Raw genomic sequence first — 15,213 nt, 5'->3', positions numbered from 1 at the left:
CCACCAATCACTTTCACCGACGAAGATTTCACAGCAATTGATCCATCTCAAGATGACCCAATGGTAATAACTGTGGAGATAGATAAATTCTCAATCACAAAAGTCTTAGTAGATCAAGGTAGCTCGGTCGACATCCTTTACTCGGAAACATTTAAGAAGATGAAGATCCCAGAGGCAGAGATACAACCCTACAACGAACAGATAGTTGGTTTCTCAGGAGAAAGAGTAGATACGAGAGGATTTATCGATCTATACACTACATTCGGCGATGACTACCTCAGTAAGACCATCAACATATGATACTTACTCGTCAACGCCAACACCTCGTACAATATTTTGCTCGGTCGTCCATCTATCAATAGGTTGAAAGCCATTGTCTCAACCCCTCATTTAGCTATGAAGTTCCCCTCGGTCAATGGGGATATAGCAACCGTACATGTAGATCAGAAGATAGGACGAGAGTGCTATGTAGCTAGCCTAAAGGTGGAGCCAACCCGAAGGCTCTATACTACGTCGGCCGACCGAACCACAGAGCGAAGAGGCCGGTCACCAGAAAGACGTTCTAAAGGAAGAGAATCTAGAAGACACTTAGTCGCTTTAGTTGATCTAGATCCTCGGCTGGATGATCCCGGAATGGAAGCAGGGGAAGATCTTCAACCCATATTTCTCCGTGACAAAGATCGCAAGACACACATGGGGACATCTCTCAAGCCGGACGACCGAGAAGCGATCGGTAAGACGTTAACAAAAAATGCTGACCTTTTTGCTTGGACCGCCGCAGACATGCCAGGGGTAAAATCAGATGTTATCACCCATCGATTATCCATCTATAAAGAGGCCAGGCCGATCGCTCAAAAGAAAAGGAAACTAGGTGAAGAACGACGCAAAGCCGCATGGGAGGAAACAGACAAGCTAGTTCAAGCTGGTTTTATTCAGAAGGCCCACTACACAACGTGGTTAGCCAACGTGGTGATGGTAAAAAAGGCGAATGGAAAATGGAGAATGTGTGTAGATTATACAGACCTTAACAAAGCATGCCCAAAGGACTCGTATCCCTTACCTACAATCGACCGACTGGTCGACGGTGCGGTCGGTCATCAAATTCTAAGCTTCCTTGATGCTTATTCGGGTTATAACCAAATACAAATGTACCACCGTGATCGAGAGAAAACCGCATTTAGAACAGATTCCGATAATTTCTTCTATGAAGTCATGCCGTTCGGTCTCAAGAATGCCGGAGCCACATACCAGCGACTTATGGATCACGTGTTCCACGACATGATCGGTCGGAACGTGGAGGTATATGTGGACGACATTGTCGTCAAATCAGATTCTTGCGAGCAACATATTTATGATTTAAAAGAAGTTTTCCAAGCCTTGCGTCGATACCGCATGCGTTTGAACCCGGAAAAGTGTGCGTTCGGCGTAGAAGGTGGGAAATTCATGGGCTTCATGCTCACCCATCGAGGCATAGAGGCTAATCCAGAAAAATGCAAGGCAATCACTGAAATGAGAAGTCCTAGCGGACTCAAAGAGATTCAGAGACTAGTCGGCCGCCTTGCATCGTTATCTCGATTCGTACCTAAGCTTACCTAAACTTTTGAAGAAAACAACTAAGTTTGAATGGACAGATGAATGATGCGAACATAATTTCCAACAGCTAAAAACATTTCTGGCATCCCCACCGGTCATCCAGAAACCGAACGCACGAGAGCCCATTGTGGTCTACCTCGCTGTCTCCAATGAAGCAGTGAGTTCCGTTCTAGTACAAGAAATTGAAGCGGAGGAACGACCAATATATTTCGTCAGCCGAGTCTTACACGACGCGGAGACCCGGTACCAAATGGTCGAAAAAGTTGCCTTAGCTTTAGTCATTACCGCACGACGGATGCGGATGTACTTTCAGAATCACAAGGTTATAGTTAAGACTAACTATCCCATTATGAAGATTCTCACCAAGCCTGACCTGGCCGGACGAATGATAGGTTGGGCAGTTGAGCTGTCAGAATTCCATATCGAATACCAACCCAGGGGGGCCATCGAGTCCCAAGCCCTTGCTGACTTCACAGCAGAACTCACTCCCTATCCGACCGAAGAAACTCCCCAATGAACACTATACGTAGATGGATCTTCGAACAGTCGCTCGTCCGGGGCGGGAGTTGTACTTGAAGGACCAGGAGAGATTGTTATCGAACAAGCCATGAAGTTTGAATTTAAAACTTCCAATAATGAGGCCGAATATGAAGGTATAATCGCAGGTCTACATCTGGCACTCGAGTTAGAGATAACAAACATAATTTGTAAGAGCGACTCCCGTCTAGTCGTCGGACAACTCATAGGGGAGTATGAGGTAAGAGAAACATTACTTCAGCAATATTTCCATTTTGTGAAAAATCTTCGAAACAGGTTCAAAGAAATCTCATTCCAACACGTACGGAGGGAAAATAACACTCGGGCGGACGCTCTATCAAGATTGGCTACACTAAAAAAGAAAGGTGTCCACCGGTCGGCCATACACGTCACCCTCGCTAAACCAAGTGTTGGTACCGAAGAATGCATGGCGACCGACACTCAACCCAACTGGATGACTCCCATAAAACAATATCAGACTTATGGTGTATGCGATCCACACTTGGAGAAGACAATGAAACTACAAGCCGCCTGATACATACTCATTGGCCATGATCTCTACAGGAGAGGGTACTCCCGTCCCCTCCTAAAATGCCTTAGTCCAGAACAAGTCACCTATGTAATGACCGAGTTACACGAGGGGATATGCGGAACCCATTCAGGAGCACGGACTATGTCCGCCAAAATTTTAAGAGCTGGATACTACTGGCCGACCGTACAGGGAGACTGCACCAAATATGTTCAAAAATGTGTGAAGTGTCAGGAGTTCGGCACCTTGTCGCACCAAAAACCAGAACACCTACACTACATCCTATCCCCCTGGCCATTTGTGAAGTGGGGAATGGATATTGTTGGACCTTTCACACCCGGAAAAGGGCAATGCAAGTTCCTATTGGTTGGCATAGATTACTTTACCAAATGGATTGAGGCCGAACCATTAACAGCCATCACCGCCCGTAACGTTCAAAGCTTTGTATGGAAAAACATTGTCTGCAGGTTCGGCCTACCTCAGATCATTATCACAGATAACGGTCGACAATTCACCGACCGAGGGCTAGCTGAATTCTATGAGAAACTCCACATAAGACACATCGTAAGCCATCACCGCCCGTAACGTTCAAAGCTTTGTATGGAAAAACATTGTCTGCAGGTTCGGCCTACCTCAGATCATTATCACAGATAACGGTCGACAATTCACCGACCGAGGGCTAGCTGAATTCTATGAGAAACTCCACATAAGACACATCGCAAGTTCGGTCGAACACCCTCAAACCAACGGTCAGGCGGAAGCAGCCAACAAAGTTATTCTCAATGAATTAAAGAAGAGACTTGGCCCGTCCAAGGGAAATTGGACTGAAGAATTGTTAGAGGTGCTATGGGCCTATCGCTGTACTCCCCAGTCAACGACTCAGGAAACACCTTACAGCCTGACGTACGACACGGAAGCCATGATTCCAGTAGAAATCGACGAGCCTTCACTGCGTCGACAGACATTAGATTTAGACTTGAACAAGGAAAGTCTACTGGTCGGCCTCGACCTCATCAATGAATTAAGGGACAAATGCAAAATAAGAGAAGAGGCATGCAAAATACGAGCAGCACGAAGATACAACTCGAAAGTGAAGCCACGAAGCTATCAGAAGGGAGATTTAGTTTGGCGCATGCGCAACGACGCTCAGAAAGACGGCGAAAAATTTTCAAGTAACTGGGAAGGACCATTCCGCATTTCCGACACAGCAACAGGAGGAGCATATTACTTAGAATATTTTTCAGGAAAATCTATACCGAGAACGTGGAATGCCACGCATCTCAAATTCTATTACAGTTGATGAATGAATTCAGTGCACTCTTTCCTCGCTCGGTTGTTTTATCCCTAAGGAGGGTTTTCTACCGAGAAGGTTTTAACGAGGCACTTTAAAATTACCAACCTTGGTCAGAAATTAATATTTCCATTATTAATTAACCGTTCGTTCGGTCAGAACATATAACTAAGGTTATCTGAATTTTAACTTAAACGTTATTTACCAACCTTGGTCAGAAATTAATAATTCAATTATTAATTAACCGTTCGTTCGGTCAGAACATATAACTAAGGTTATCTGAATTTTAACTTAAACGTTATCTACCAACCTTGGTCAGAAATTAATAATTCAATTATTAATTAACCGTTCAATCGGTCAGAACATATAACTAAGGTTATCTGAATTTTAACTTAAACGTTATCTACCAACCTTGGTCAGAAATTAATAATTCAATTATTAATTAATCGTTCGTTCGGTCAGAACATATAACTAAGGTTATCTGAATTTTAACTTAAACGTTATCTACCAACCTTGGTCAGAAATTAATAATTCAATTATTAATTAACCGTTCGTTCGGTCAGAACATATAACTAATAACTTAGGTGTTATCCGAAAGAATAACTTCAAATACTGGAATGGTCTTTCAGATTAAAAGCAGAACGTAATAAATGATTGTTCGAAAGCAATAAAAGTGAGTGGAAAAAGTAAGACTAAAGCAATTGATTGTTCAAGCGCCCACAACCCGGGTCCAGATATACTTCATAAATTATACTATTTCGATAGCATCATCCTACTGGGGGTCCTCCGATACAGGTTTCGTCCAGGTTTTGACATTCATCCTCCGCACCTTCGGCCTCCTCACCTTCTTCGCCTCCAAGAGGTACTAGGCAGCCATCCACCACATCCATGCCCGGATCGTAACGAACATCATCAGCCGGCACACCATGGAAAAAAGCCACCTGACGAACGCCCTGGTTGAAACTTTCTTCACTTACGCGCAACATAAAACTTTGGCATTGTTCGATCTCGGCGTTCAAAGTTTCCTTTTCGACCATCAGATCATCTTTTTCTTTCTTCAAGAAGTTTCGTTCGGCCGTCATTTCAGCCAATGCGGTCTTCAAAGCTTCTTGCTCTTCCTTCGCCAGCAGGTTATCTCTCTCTCTCTCTCTCTCTCTCTCTCTCTCTCTCTCTCCCTTTGGCATTCTTCAACGGACTCCAAAGCTTTCTTCAAAGAAGTGGCCGAGTCGTCGAGCTTACGCTTCAACTTTGGAATCACAACGGACTCGGCCCTCTTCAATTTCTCGCCAATAGCATGGCTTACAACTGCTGCCCGACACTGAAGTTCAACCATTTCTGCAATAAGGTCCAAAGTGGGGACGGCGGCCAATATTCCCTCATCCTCAGGTCGCAGATCAAATTTCATGGTGGGGGCAACTCGTATCCCAACTCCCAACATGCTGATGGGTTTGCCTCCAGAAGAAGAGCCCGCCTCGATTCTCGGCACCTTAGCCAGACGACCCCTTTTCTTACTTGCGATTGGGGCAGCAATAGCAATCTCGGTCGGCCCCTCCCCGATGGCAGCAGTTGGGGACTTCGATTTCACACCAGCAATAACAACAATCTTGCTCTTCTTCGCTTGTCTTTTCAAGCTGTTCATGAACTTACTCAAACTCGGATCCATCGTCACGACGATATCTACAAAACACACACACAGTTAAATAAAGTCAAGTATTTAACCGAACGACCGAAGAGCAAAGATGCTCACCGTTCAGATCTGCCCATTGCTTGGACGATCCATAGAGAGCTATCAGTTCCCGAGTGGGAAGTCTACACGGCAATTGGTTTATAATCATCAAAATCTCCTGATCAATAGGGGATAAGGACTCCCAAAATCGATTATCAAGTGTGGCAGGTTTCTCGGTCCAATGAAAGGGAAATTTAGTAGTCCCGTCGGCATTCTAAAAAAGATCTCGGCCATCCGGCTCCACAAAAACTTTAAAATAATAATCTTTGAAATTTTTGTAAGAGGAGGTAAGCGCAGCGAAACGCACATTACCCGGACGACTAGATAGGGATAACCAACCAACAGGATGGCTGGGATGAGTATTATAATAGTACAAGAAAGACTCAGGAGTAGGCGTGAGGCCAAAAATTTGACAGATAACCCGGAAGGCTTGTAAAATTGCCCACGAATTCGGATGCAGCTGGGTCGGTGCAACGTTAAGTATCCGAAGGATACTCATGGTAAAATCATCAAAGGGAAAAGATACATACAAATGAGAAAACAAAGTACTATAAACATAAAAGAAATCGTGGGGAGCGTTCTCCCGACCGTGGCATACCCGGTCGGTCGCACTGCATATATCTACAACCAACGCCTCGGTCGGGCAGTCGAGCGCTAAGAAACTCCTATGACTTGAAAGAAATTTATCCAAGTCATTAGAGGACTTGATTTTGCTAGGCATACGAAGGACAGACGGATCGACCCAGTCATAGTTTGGGCCGTCCGAAGACTGACTCGCATTACCAGATGCAGTCCGAGTCAAAGACGAATCCATATCATTAGAAGACTCCTTAGAAGAAGGCATCACTAACCTTAAAGCCAGGTAATTCAGAAGAAAAATCGACGACAACCCTGACAAATCGCGACAGACGCGACACTCAGAGCATAAGATGCAAGATCCAGAGAGCAGAAGAAATACGCAAACCCTCAAAAGTTCAAATGAAGCGATATTTATAGGGTGAGAAGTGAGAGTAGAAAACTCCAACACTCGTCCAACACCGTCAGATCAAACCCAATCCAACGGCTAAACGCATTCGGCAAATGAAACGACACGAGATCCTCGCCATTGAAAGCATCACGATGGGACAGCCCCTCGAAACCGCAATCCTGCCATACGTCACATCTCTGCCACACATTTAATAATGCCAGCTAGCGAGCACCACCCCAAGAGTTTCGTGCGTCTTATACGACTCTTCGGTCATCCATGCCCTCGAGCCTGGGGGCAAGTGTACCGGTCGGCACCATATTTCTCCGTGCGGTTTACGTCGAATAAATCTAATTAAATCTAATTACATCTAGTTAAATCCACTACGATTATTTCGCGTGAAGTGGAAAGCAGTTACAACGACCATTGACTAAGTCAAAGCACGTCCTCTGGACCACTCCCCTAATTTTCAGGACACCATCAAACACGACCCAGAAGCCACTAAACATGTCTCTGACCACCAACTGCTTGGCCCACGTGACCAAGGCCCAGGTCAACCTACTAAAAGGGACGTCTAATGGGGAAAAAGGTGCGTTTTTCATACTATCAGAGATTCTCACTTAAAAAACATCGCTGACTTGAGCGTCGGAGTACAATCGCAGGTACACCCACCGGCCGACCGAGGCACGCAAGGAAGTAGGAGACTTGAAGAATAGGACAACCGAGAGCGAAGTAGACACCTTGTATCGATGTGGATCAACATTACTCAGTCCCCAATATCCATACAGGTACAGACACAAAATGAAAATAAGATATTTCCGTTTCACAGAAGAATAATTAATATAACTTAGTTATGTATTATAAAAATTAATAATTTCCAATAGTAAATTCATTAGGTGCTATGTAGTTTAGACACTTGTACAGACACGGATACAAAACAGACACGAAAATACGTATAATCTCTAAAATATAAAATATGGAAGAAAGATTTATATATTATATAATTATGAATTATATAAATTTTTTAGTAAAAAAATGTTTTTCATGACTGATTTAAAATAATTTGTTCCTTATTTTTATAATCATAATAAAAATTATATAATAAATTTGAGTTTTTAGAAAATTAATGTATTTTTCTTTTTTAAAATTATGTTAGACTTGTGTTAGAATTGTCAAAAATCCAACAAATATTTTTTGAATTGGACACTTCACCGATACATGTTCTACGAGTGTCATACGAATGTTGACGTCCGATACGACAGATACACCATTTAAGAGAAGTATTCGAGCTTCATAGATTATAGATTATGTAACATCTCTCGTGTGTAACTTTCTTCTTAATTTCTCTACCTCCTCCTTCCTCCTTCTGTATATATAACGTACTCGGTCACTACCTTGAATTTTTGTGACGTTTCCAAAATTGAAGATAACACTACTTTTTTCACAAAGTCAAGTTATGCCCACCATCAAGACCCTTCTCATGGAGATATTATTAACGTGGTCCCCATTAATCACTCCACATTGTTTGGATTTTCTCTGTTTCATTAGACTCAACTGTCCCTGAGTTCAACCCCACACTCAAAATGCTTCTTAGTATCTCTCTTCAATATCGACAAATGATATTCATTTAAGTATGTTTGTTGCTATTTAACAATTCAAAAATAAATTTTAATTAACTTTAAAATAAAAGAAAAATAATATAATAAAACAAGTAGTATCTCTAAAATGGGATTTTCCATTTAAATTATTTTTCAATTTGACTTTTAATCATATTTAACGGTTTGTAATAAGATTTAAAATAAAGAGCACAAAATAAAAAAATAAAAAAAATAAAAATATAGTAGAGTTCAAAAAGGAAATAAATTAACACATAATTGGAAAAAAAATCTCACCAAAATCAAATAAAATAAGTATCCGTGTTCTGCGTTTATAATATTTCATTTTATAATATTTCATTTTACATAATACAACTATTTTTATTATAGTTTTTATTTGTTAGAAAATTAAATAAAAGATATATGTCGACGAAAGAAAATATTAGAATAAGAATTAAAGTATATCAATAAAACTCTCAATAAAAAAATGAATAAGGAAGTCGAGGAAAACATTAAAGAATGAGTCACTAGTGCAAAATGTAGAAATAACTATTGTTTATTAAGTGTGACTTTACAAACAAACACACTTATAAAAAAATGCGGTGACATTTTTGAAATTAAGTTCATTTACAAAAGATGTATTGAAAACATTAAGATTACAATTATAATCCTTTAGATACTCATGTGGTCTTTTTATTTTTGTACTCATTCAGAATGACTGATCTAATTCATAATTTTGTTTTGTGTCGTGATCTTCATTGAGGTTTTGGTCTATATGGGAACAAATTTCTTCTGAAACCTCAATGTTTGATTCACAATTATTATTATAGTTATTTTCATCATTATCACAAGGTGCAAAAATGACTTGTGATGGTTGTCTCAAAACAGGTTAATCTTTAGTAAAAAAAACTCTTATCATGAATGTTATGATTGTTAGTTTCATTGCTAGTATCTTGAACCCTTTGATATGAAAAAACATGTTCATAGAAGACAACATCTCTAGACACAAAAATTTCTCTGGATTGAATATTCAACAAACATATCCTTTTGTCCTCATTTTAAAACCAATAAAAAAACATTTTGATGCGCTTGGATCAAATTTTCTTCTATTTGATGACAAAGTGCTAGCATAATATAAAGATCCAAACACCTTTAATCCATTAAAATCTTCTGCAATTTTGTAAAGCATTTCATGAGGAGAAAAATAGTTTAAAACAAGTATGAGAAACATGTTTATAATATGCACAACATCTATCACACAATATGACTAATACATTTTGGGTAAATGTGATTGTATCATGAGAGATCTTGCTACATTTAATAAATGACCATGTTTCCTTTCAACTATATTATTTTTTTGTGGAGTATTGACACATGATGTTTGATACACTATTTCTTTGTTGACAAAGAAATTAGTCATGAAAAATTCAGTTTCATTGCCACTTCTTATTATTTTTATTGCTATCTCAAATTGTGTTTGAACAAAAACAACAAAATTTTCCAAAGTCTTGACAACTTCAAATTTTTGGTTTAAAAGAAAAATCCATATGTACCTCGAATAGTGGTCAACTATGGTCAAGAAATATTTATGACCATGAATTAACGATATTATGGTTCCCATAGATCTACATGAATCAAATCAAAATATTTTTTAGATTTATATGTACTAATAGGAAAGGAAAATCTTTTTTATTTTGCAAAATGACAAGTATCACAAATTTTAAGTTTTTTTTTTATAGCTTGAGCGAAAATCTCGTAAGTTGAGTGAAAATATAGTCTCTTGAGCGAAAATAGACCCACGAGCACCCAATTTTTCACCGTATTTTTGCTTGAGCGAGAATTTTCTCACTTGAGCGAAATAAGTCTGGGAGCAATCCAAAATTCACCATCTCATTCTAACTTGAAAGAGAATTTTTGCTTAAGTGAAAATCCCTGCTTGAGAAAAAAAGTAGATTAACATTGCAACAAAATAGATTTCCTTAATATTTTCACCAAAAATTCTCATTCAAACTTGTATTTCTTAAATCTTATCATGTTAAAATAACAACACTTTGCTTAGAATTGTAGAGGTACTCTCATTAAATTCATATGTCAACCTATATATTCAACTATTCATGATTTCTAAACCAATTTCAACCTTCAAATTCAAAACAACCAATACTTACAAATCTTACATTTCAAAATGAATATTAATACAATTCAAATCAATTCATACTACCATTCAACACTTTCAATCTCAAACAAAAGACATTCAATAACTTATTCATATCGAATCAGCATATACTATCACTACAAGAAAATCATTAGATAAAGACTAATTTTAGAGACAAAAATTAACTAGTCACTATATTAAATAAATTAGATACTATTTTAGAGATTAAAAAAGTTATTGGTATCTAAAGTAGTTTCTATTATTAATAAATTAGTATATAATTAGTTACCAAAATTTTACCTACCAACTTTATAATCTAATTAGTTGGTAGCTAATTAGATATCAATTTATAAAATATTTATTAATAATAAAAACTACTTTAGGTACCAATAATTTTTTTAGTCTCTAAATAATATCTAATTTAGTTAATATAGTGACTAGTTATTTTTAGTCTCTAAAATTAGTCTCTATTTAATGATTTTCTTGTAGTGTACACACAATTAACATAATCAACCCTTTCACATTTAATTTCAACCAATACACTACTTTACTAAAAAACAAACAATCATATTGTTGGGAAAATTAGAACAAATTCTACCTTTTTGGTGTAGATACAAAATAGGCACTTGCGAAAACAATAAGTAGATAAAAGAAAAATAAAGCAAAATAGAATAATGACACCGAGAATTTTTAACGTGGGAAAACCTTTTCAATTTGAGAAATAAAAACCCTCAGGACCTAGTCCAAAAAATGTCTCCACTATGAAAGTAGGATTACAATATTTGTTTCTCTCACTCTGTGACGATAACACTCAATTTCACCCAACAAGGATAGAATACAATGTCTCTATAGCTTTTCACTATGATTTCTAATCTCACACTATGGTGGATATATATTATCTCATTCACTCTCTATGTTGCTCTTCTCACTTGTCTGCCTTTCTCTTCCTCATAAGTTCATTTTATACTGAGAACGACATGACGACTTATCACATAAAGAGATAATGGATAATTAAAACTTATCACATTTTCAAGAGAAATATAATTCCAAGATTCTTGGAATGACAATCATTGAATATATTCAATGGATCAGTATTGGTCATGGTCCCTATTAAAATAAGGAGGGATTCCCAACACATATAAGAAGATTTGAAAATGACACCCCCACATCTAGATCTTCTAATCTAGGGTTCCATTGAAAATTAAAACTACATTCTCTTACTTAACTTTGAATATGTGTCCTCACAATGAGCTCCAATCCTACAAAACCTAAGGATAACTTAACATGTACCATAAAGTCATTATCAATGATCTAACCATACCACTAGGACTCTATAGTAAGAGAGACTAATCCTGAAGCTAAAAACACTACATGCAAAACATATGCCAAAAACAAATCTAAAAAGTTCAAAACTAGTTCAAAGGAAAATTTGCAAAAATGAACTTACTCTAACTATGATCAAAGAGTTTTGTAGTATTCGTTGTCAAGAATCCAATAATAGACTTCAATTGTTAATATGATAAACGAGGATGTCAAAAATTTAAAGAAAAGGTAGATGAAGGAAAAAGAAAATTTCTAAAAAGATTGTGGTTTTTTTAAAATGATATATATATATATATATATATATACTTCAAGAAAATCATTAAATGAAAACTAATTTTAGAGACCAAAATAATTAGTTACTATTTGAGTAAATTAGAGACCATTTTATAAACTAAAAAAATTATTGGTATATAAATTAGTTTTTATCACTACAAGAAAATCATCAAATAGAAACCAATTTTTAGATATCAAAATAACTAGTTGCAAAAGTAACTAAATTAGAGACCATTTTAGAAACTAAAAAAAAAAGATTTCTAAATTAGTTTCTATTATTGTTAAATAGTTTTTAAATTAGTATCTAATTAGCAACCAAGGTTTTAACTACCAATTATTTATATTCTAAATTTGGTTGCAAAAATCTTGGTTGCTAATTAGATACCAATTTAGAAACCATTTAACAATAATAGAAAATAATTTAGAAACGAAAAATTTATTTAGTCCCTAAAATGGTCTCTAATTTAGTCACTAAAATGGTCTCTAATTTAGTTACTAAAACAACTAATTAATTTTTGTCTCTAAAATTGGTTTTATTTCATGATTTTCTTGTAGTGTATTATTAATAAAAATTTATAAAATAGTTTCTAAATTGGTATCTAACCCTTAGCTACCAATATTTTAGTTACTTACTACTTTATATTATAAATTAGTCTCTATTAGTGTTTTAGATACCAATTTAAAATTTAAAATATTAGGAACTAAAACCTAGGTAGCTAACTTAGATACTAATTTTTAAAATATTTTATAATTTTTTATTAATAATTGAAACCACTTTGGATATCAATAATTTTTTGTCTCTAAATTAATACCTAATTTAATTAATATAGTGACTAATTATTTTTATATCTAATTTAATTGTTATTTATGGATTTTATTTTAGTGATATATACATTTTTATTGAGCCAATTATATTTGAATTGGATGGTATTGAATAAGACTAAAGATAATAATACTCTTCCACCAAATATTTGAGTAAAATGTCACCCAATAATTTCTCACAATTAGTTGTTAAACTTCAAAACGTGCTATTTTTTTAATAATGATACATTGACATTCTTATTTTCATTTATATTTAACTTGCAACATTATGAATTATTATTTTATTATAATTTTTTATTATTATTACAATATAATATTTTAATAATTTCATTTATATTTAACTTAAAAATTTATAAATTATTATTTTATTATAATATTTTATTTATACTTTTTTGTTATTACAATATAATATTTTATTATTAAAAGCAATTGCCAAGTGGATGTATACATAAAGGTAGTGTCAAAGAAAAGTTTCCAATTTTTATTATACCATTTCAAAACTTTTCAACGTTTGTCCTCAAAAGTGACGTCTGAAGCCAAAATTTTCCTTTAAAAATAATAATCGAGAAGTGGAATAGTCAATTGTTGCTGTTTGGTTGCGTTTATGCCCAAACTAGCAATTTCCTCTTAAAATATCAGATAATTGCAAGTGGTCATGTAGCAAAGAAGAAATTGCAAATGGTCACTAAATTCTACATTGTCTTTTACATAGATAAGTAAAATTTATTTATGAGATATTTAATTTAAAGAAAAAATAATTGTGTAATCAAATATATATATTAGGATATCTAAGCCTTTAAAAAAAGAATATTGTTTAGTATATGGTTCCATAACCAGAGTTCTCTTAATTTCAAGTGAAGTCTTGCATGCTCTATCTCTTAATTTGTATAGTACAGTTTATATATTAATTATAATATAATGTATACATTAAAATATTTATTTATTATGAATTTTATAAACTATAGTGTCACGTGAGCTTACCTAACATCAAATAGTTCACACTTCTACTTTGTTATAAATACTCCTCTCATTTGGTGAAGAAGTATATCATCAAATCCTACCAATTAGAGAACCATCTTCCTAAACCTTTTAGCTACCTTCATCCATGGCTAATTTCAAAGCTTTTTTTGGTCCTCTAATCCTTTCCTTCCTTTTCACTTCGCTAGTTTCTGCCACCTTCTACCAAAATATTTCTCCCGATCAGTTACGTTCTCGTGAGAAGCTCACACACATTCGCTTCTACTTTCATGAACTTATTACAAACGAGAAACCCTCCCTCATCATAATCGACCCTCCTAAGATTATGTCTAACTCTCCTCTTCCATTCGGGTCCATGGTGGTGATTGAGGACCCATTGACGATTGGACCTGATGTTGAGTCGAGACAGATAGGAAAAGCTCAAGGATTTTACCTATCTGCGACCCAAAGAGCTGGTTTGGATTTGGAAATAGTAATGGGGATGACCTTGACATTCTTTGAAGGAGAGTTCAATGGTAGCACTTTGAGTTTGTTAGGGAGGAATGAGATCATTAATCCAGTGAGGGAGATGCCAATTATTGGTGGCACAGGTGCTTTCCGCTTCGCTCGTGGCTTTGTTCTAGCTCGCAGTGTCAAGGTTGATTACAACAAAGGTGATGCCACTGTGGAATACAATGTCTACGTCTACCATTATCCCTCTACCACCTCTTCTTCTCATCACCATTTCAACGAGGGACTGCACTTCATGACTGATCCTATTCTTAACAAAATATAACCTTTTAATATCTGAACGTTCTATACCCTTTCTCATTCCTACTTTAGTTGCTAAAGTTTAGTTGCGTGTTTCAACTGGTTTATAAACTTGCAAATTTTGTATTAGAAGTTAGAATTGTCTAACTGATACAATATTCTCGTAAGTTTTAAACTAACTTACACACATGAATAAGTCAAGAAATTAGACAACATCCCTAGACAAATTTTCCTAATTCACTCCTTTAAAAACTACGAATAATTTTGTTGTCCAAGTCTTCTTTGATGTAGTGCAAGTTGCGTATACTGTGTCTCTTAAATAATTTTTCTTAGCATATGTTTACCGTTGTCTTTATTGTATAATAGAGTAGAGACCTAAAGAGGGAGAAAAATACTTCATCAGGAATATATATGAATAATAAACGAAATTATTTGAAAGAAATGTATTTGTTTATTTATTTATATATATATATATATATATATATATATATATATATATATATATATATATATATATATATATATTTTGGTCTGTTTGTTCGGAAGATGGTTTGGCTTCAAGTAGTGCGAATTTTGCTTGTTTACTTTGTGGAGATCCCTCTTAATTTTCTTAACATGTGATTTTGAAAAAGAAATATAGAGTTTTATTCTTGAAAGTAAGTAAAAAATTAGAGACTTTT

At 35.8% G+C, this 15,213-nt stretch overlaps 1 protein-coding gene across 1 annotated transcript; it reads left to right on the top strand.

Annotated features, from left to right (window-relative positions):
- Positions 1-13,856: 13,856 nt before the first annotated feature.
- Positions 13,857-14,795, top strand: LOC137814166 (pterocarpan synthase 1-like). Its single transcript, XM_068616757.1, has one exon. It carries the CDS (start codon positions 13,911-13,913, stop codon positions 14,556-14,558), a length of 648 nt encoding a protein of 215 aa, XP_068472858.1. The 5' UTR covers positions 13,857-13,910; the 3' UTR covers positions 14,559-14,795.
- The last annotated feature ends 418 nt before the right edge of the window (positions 14,796-15,213 follow it).

Source organism: Phaseolus vulgaris, chromosome 1, assembly GCF_000499845.2.
Source record: "Phaseolus vulgaris cultivar G19833 chromosome 1, P. vulgaris v2.0, whole genome shotgun sequence".
In the NCBI taxonomy this organism is placed as follows: Eukaryota; Viridiplantae; Streptophyta; class Magnoliopsida; order Fabales; family Fabaceae; genus Phaseolus; species Phaseolus vulgaris.
Note: the sequence above shows the minus strand (reverse complement) of the source record. Positions and strands in the feature narration are given on the sequence as shown.

What these genes read in the sequence shown, in the direction of transcription:
- LOC137814166 (XM_068616757.1), top strand. Translation starts at nt 13,911, where the DNA reads ATGGCTAATTTCAAAGCTTTTTTTGGTCCTCTAATCCTTTCCTTCCTT.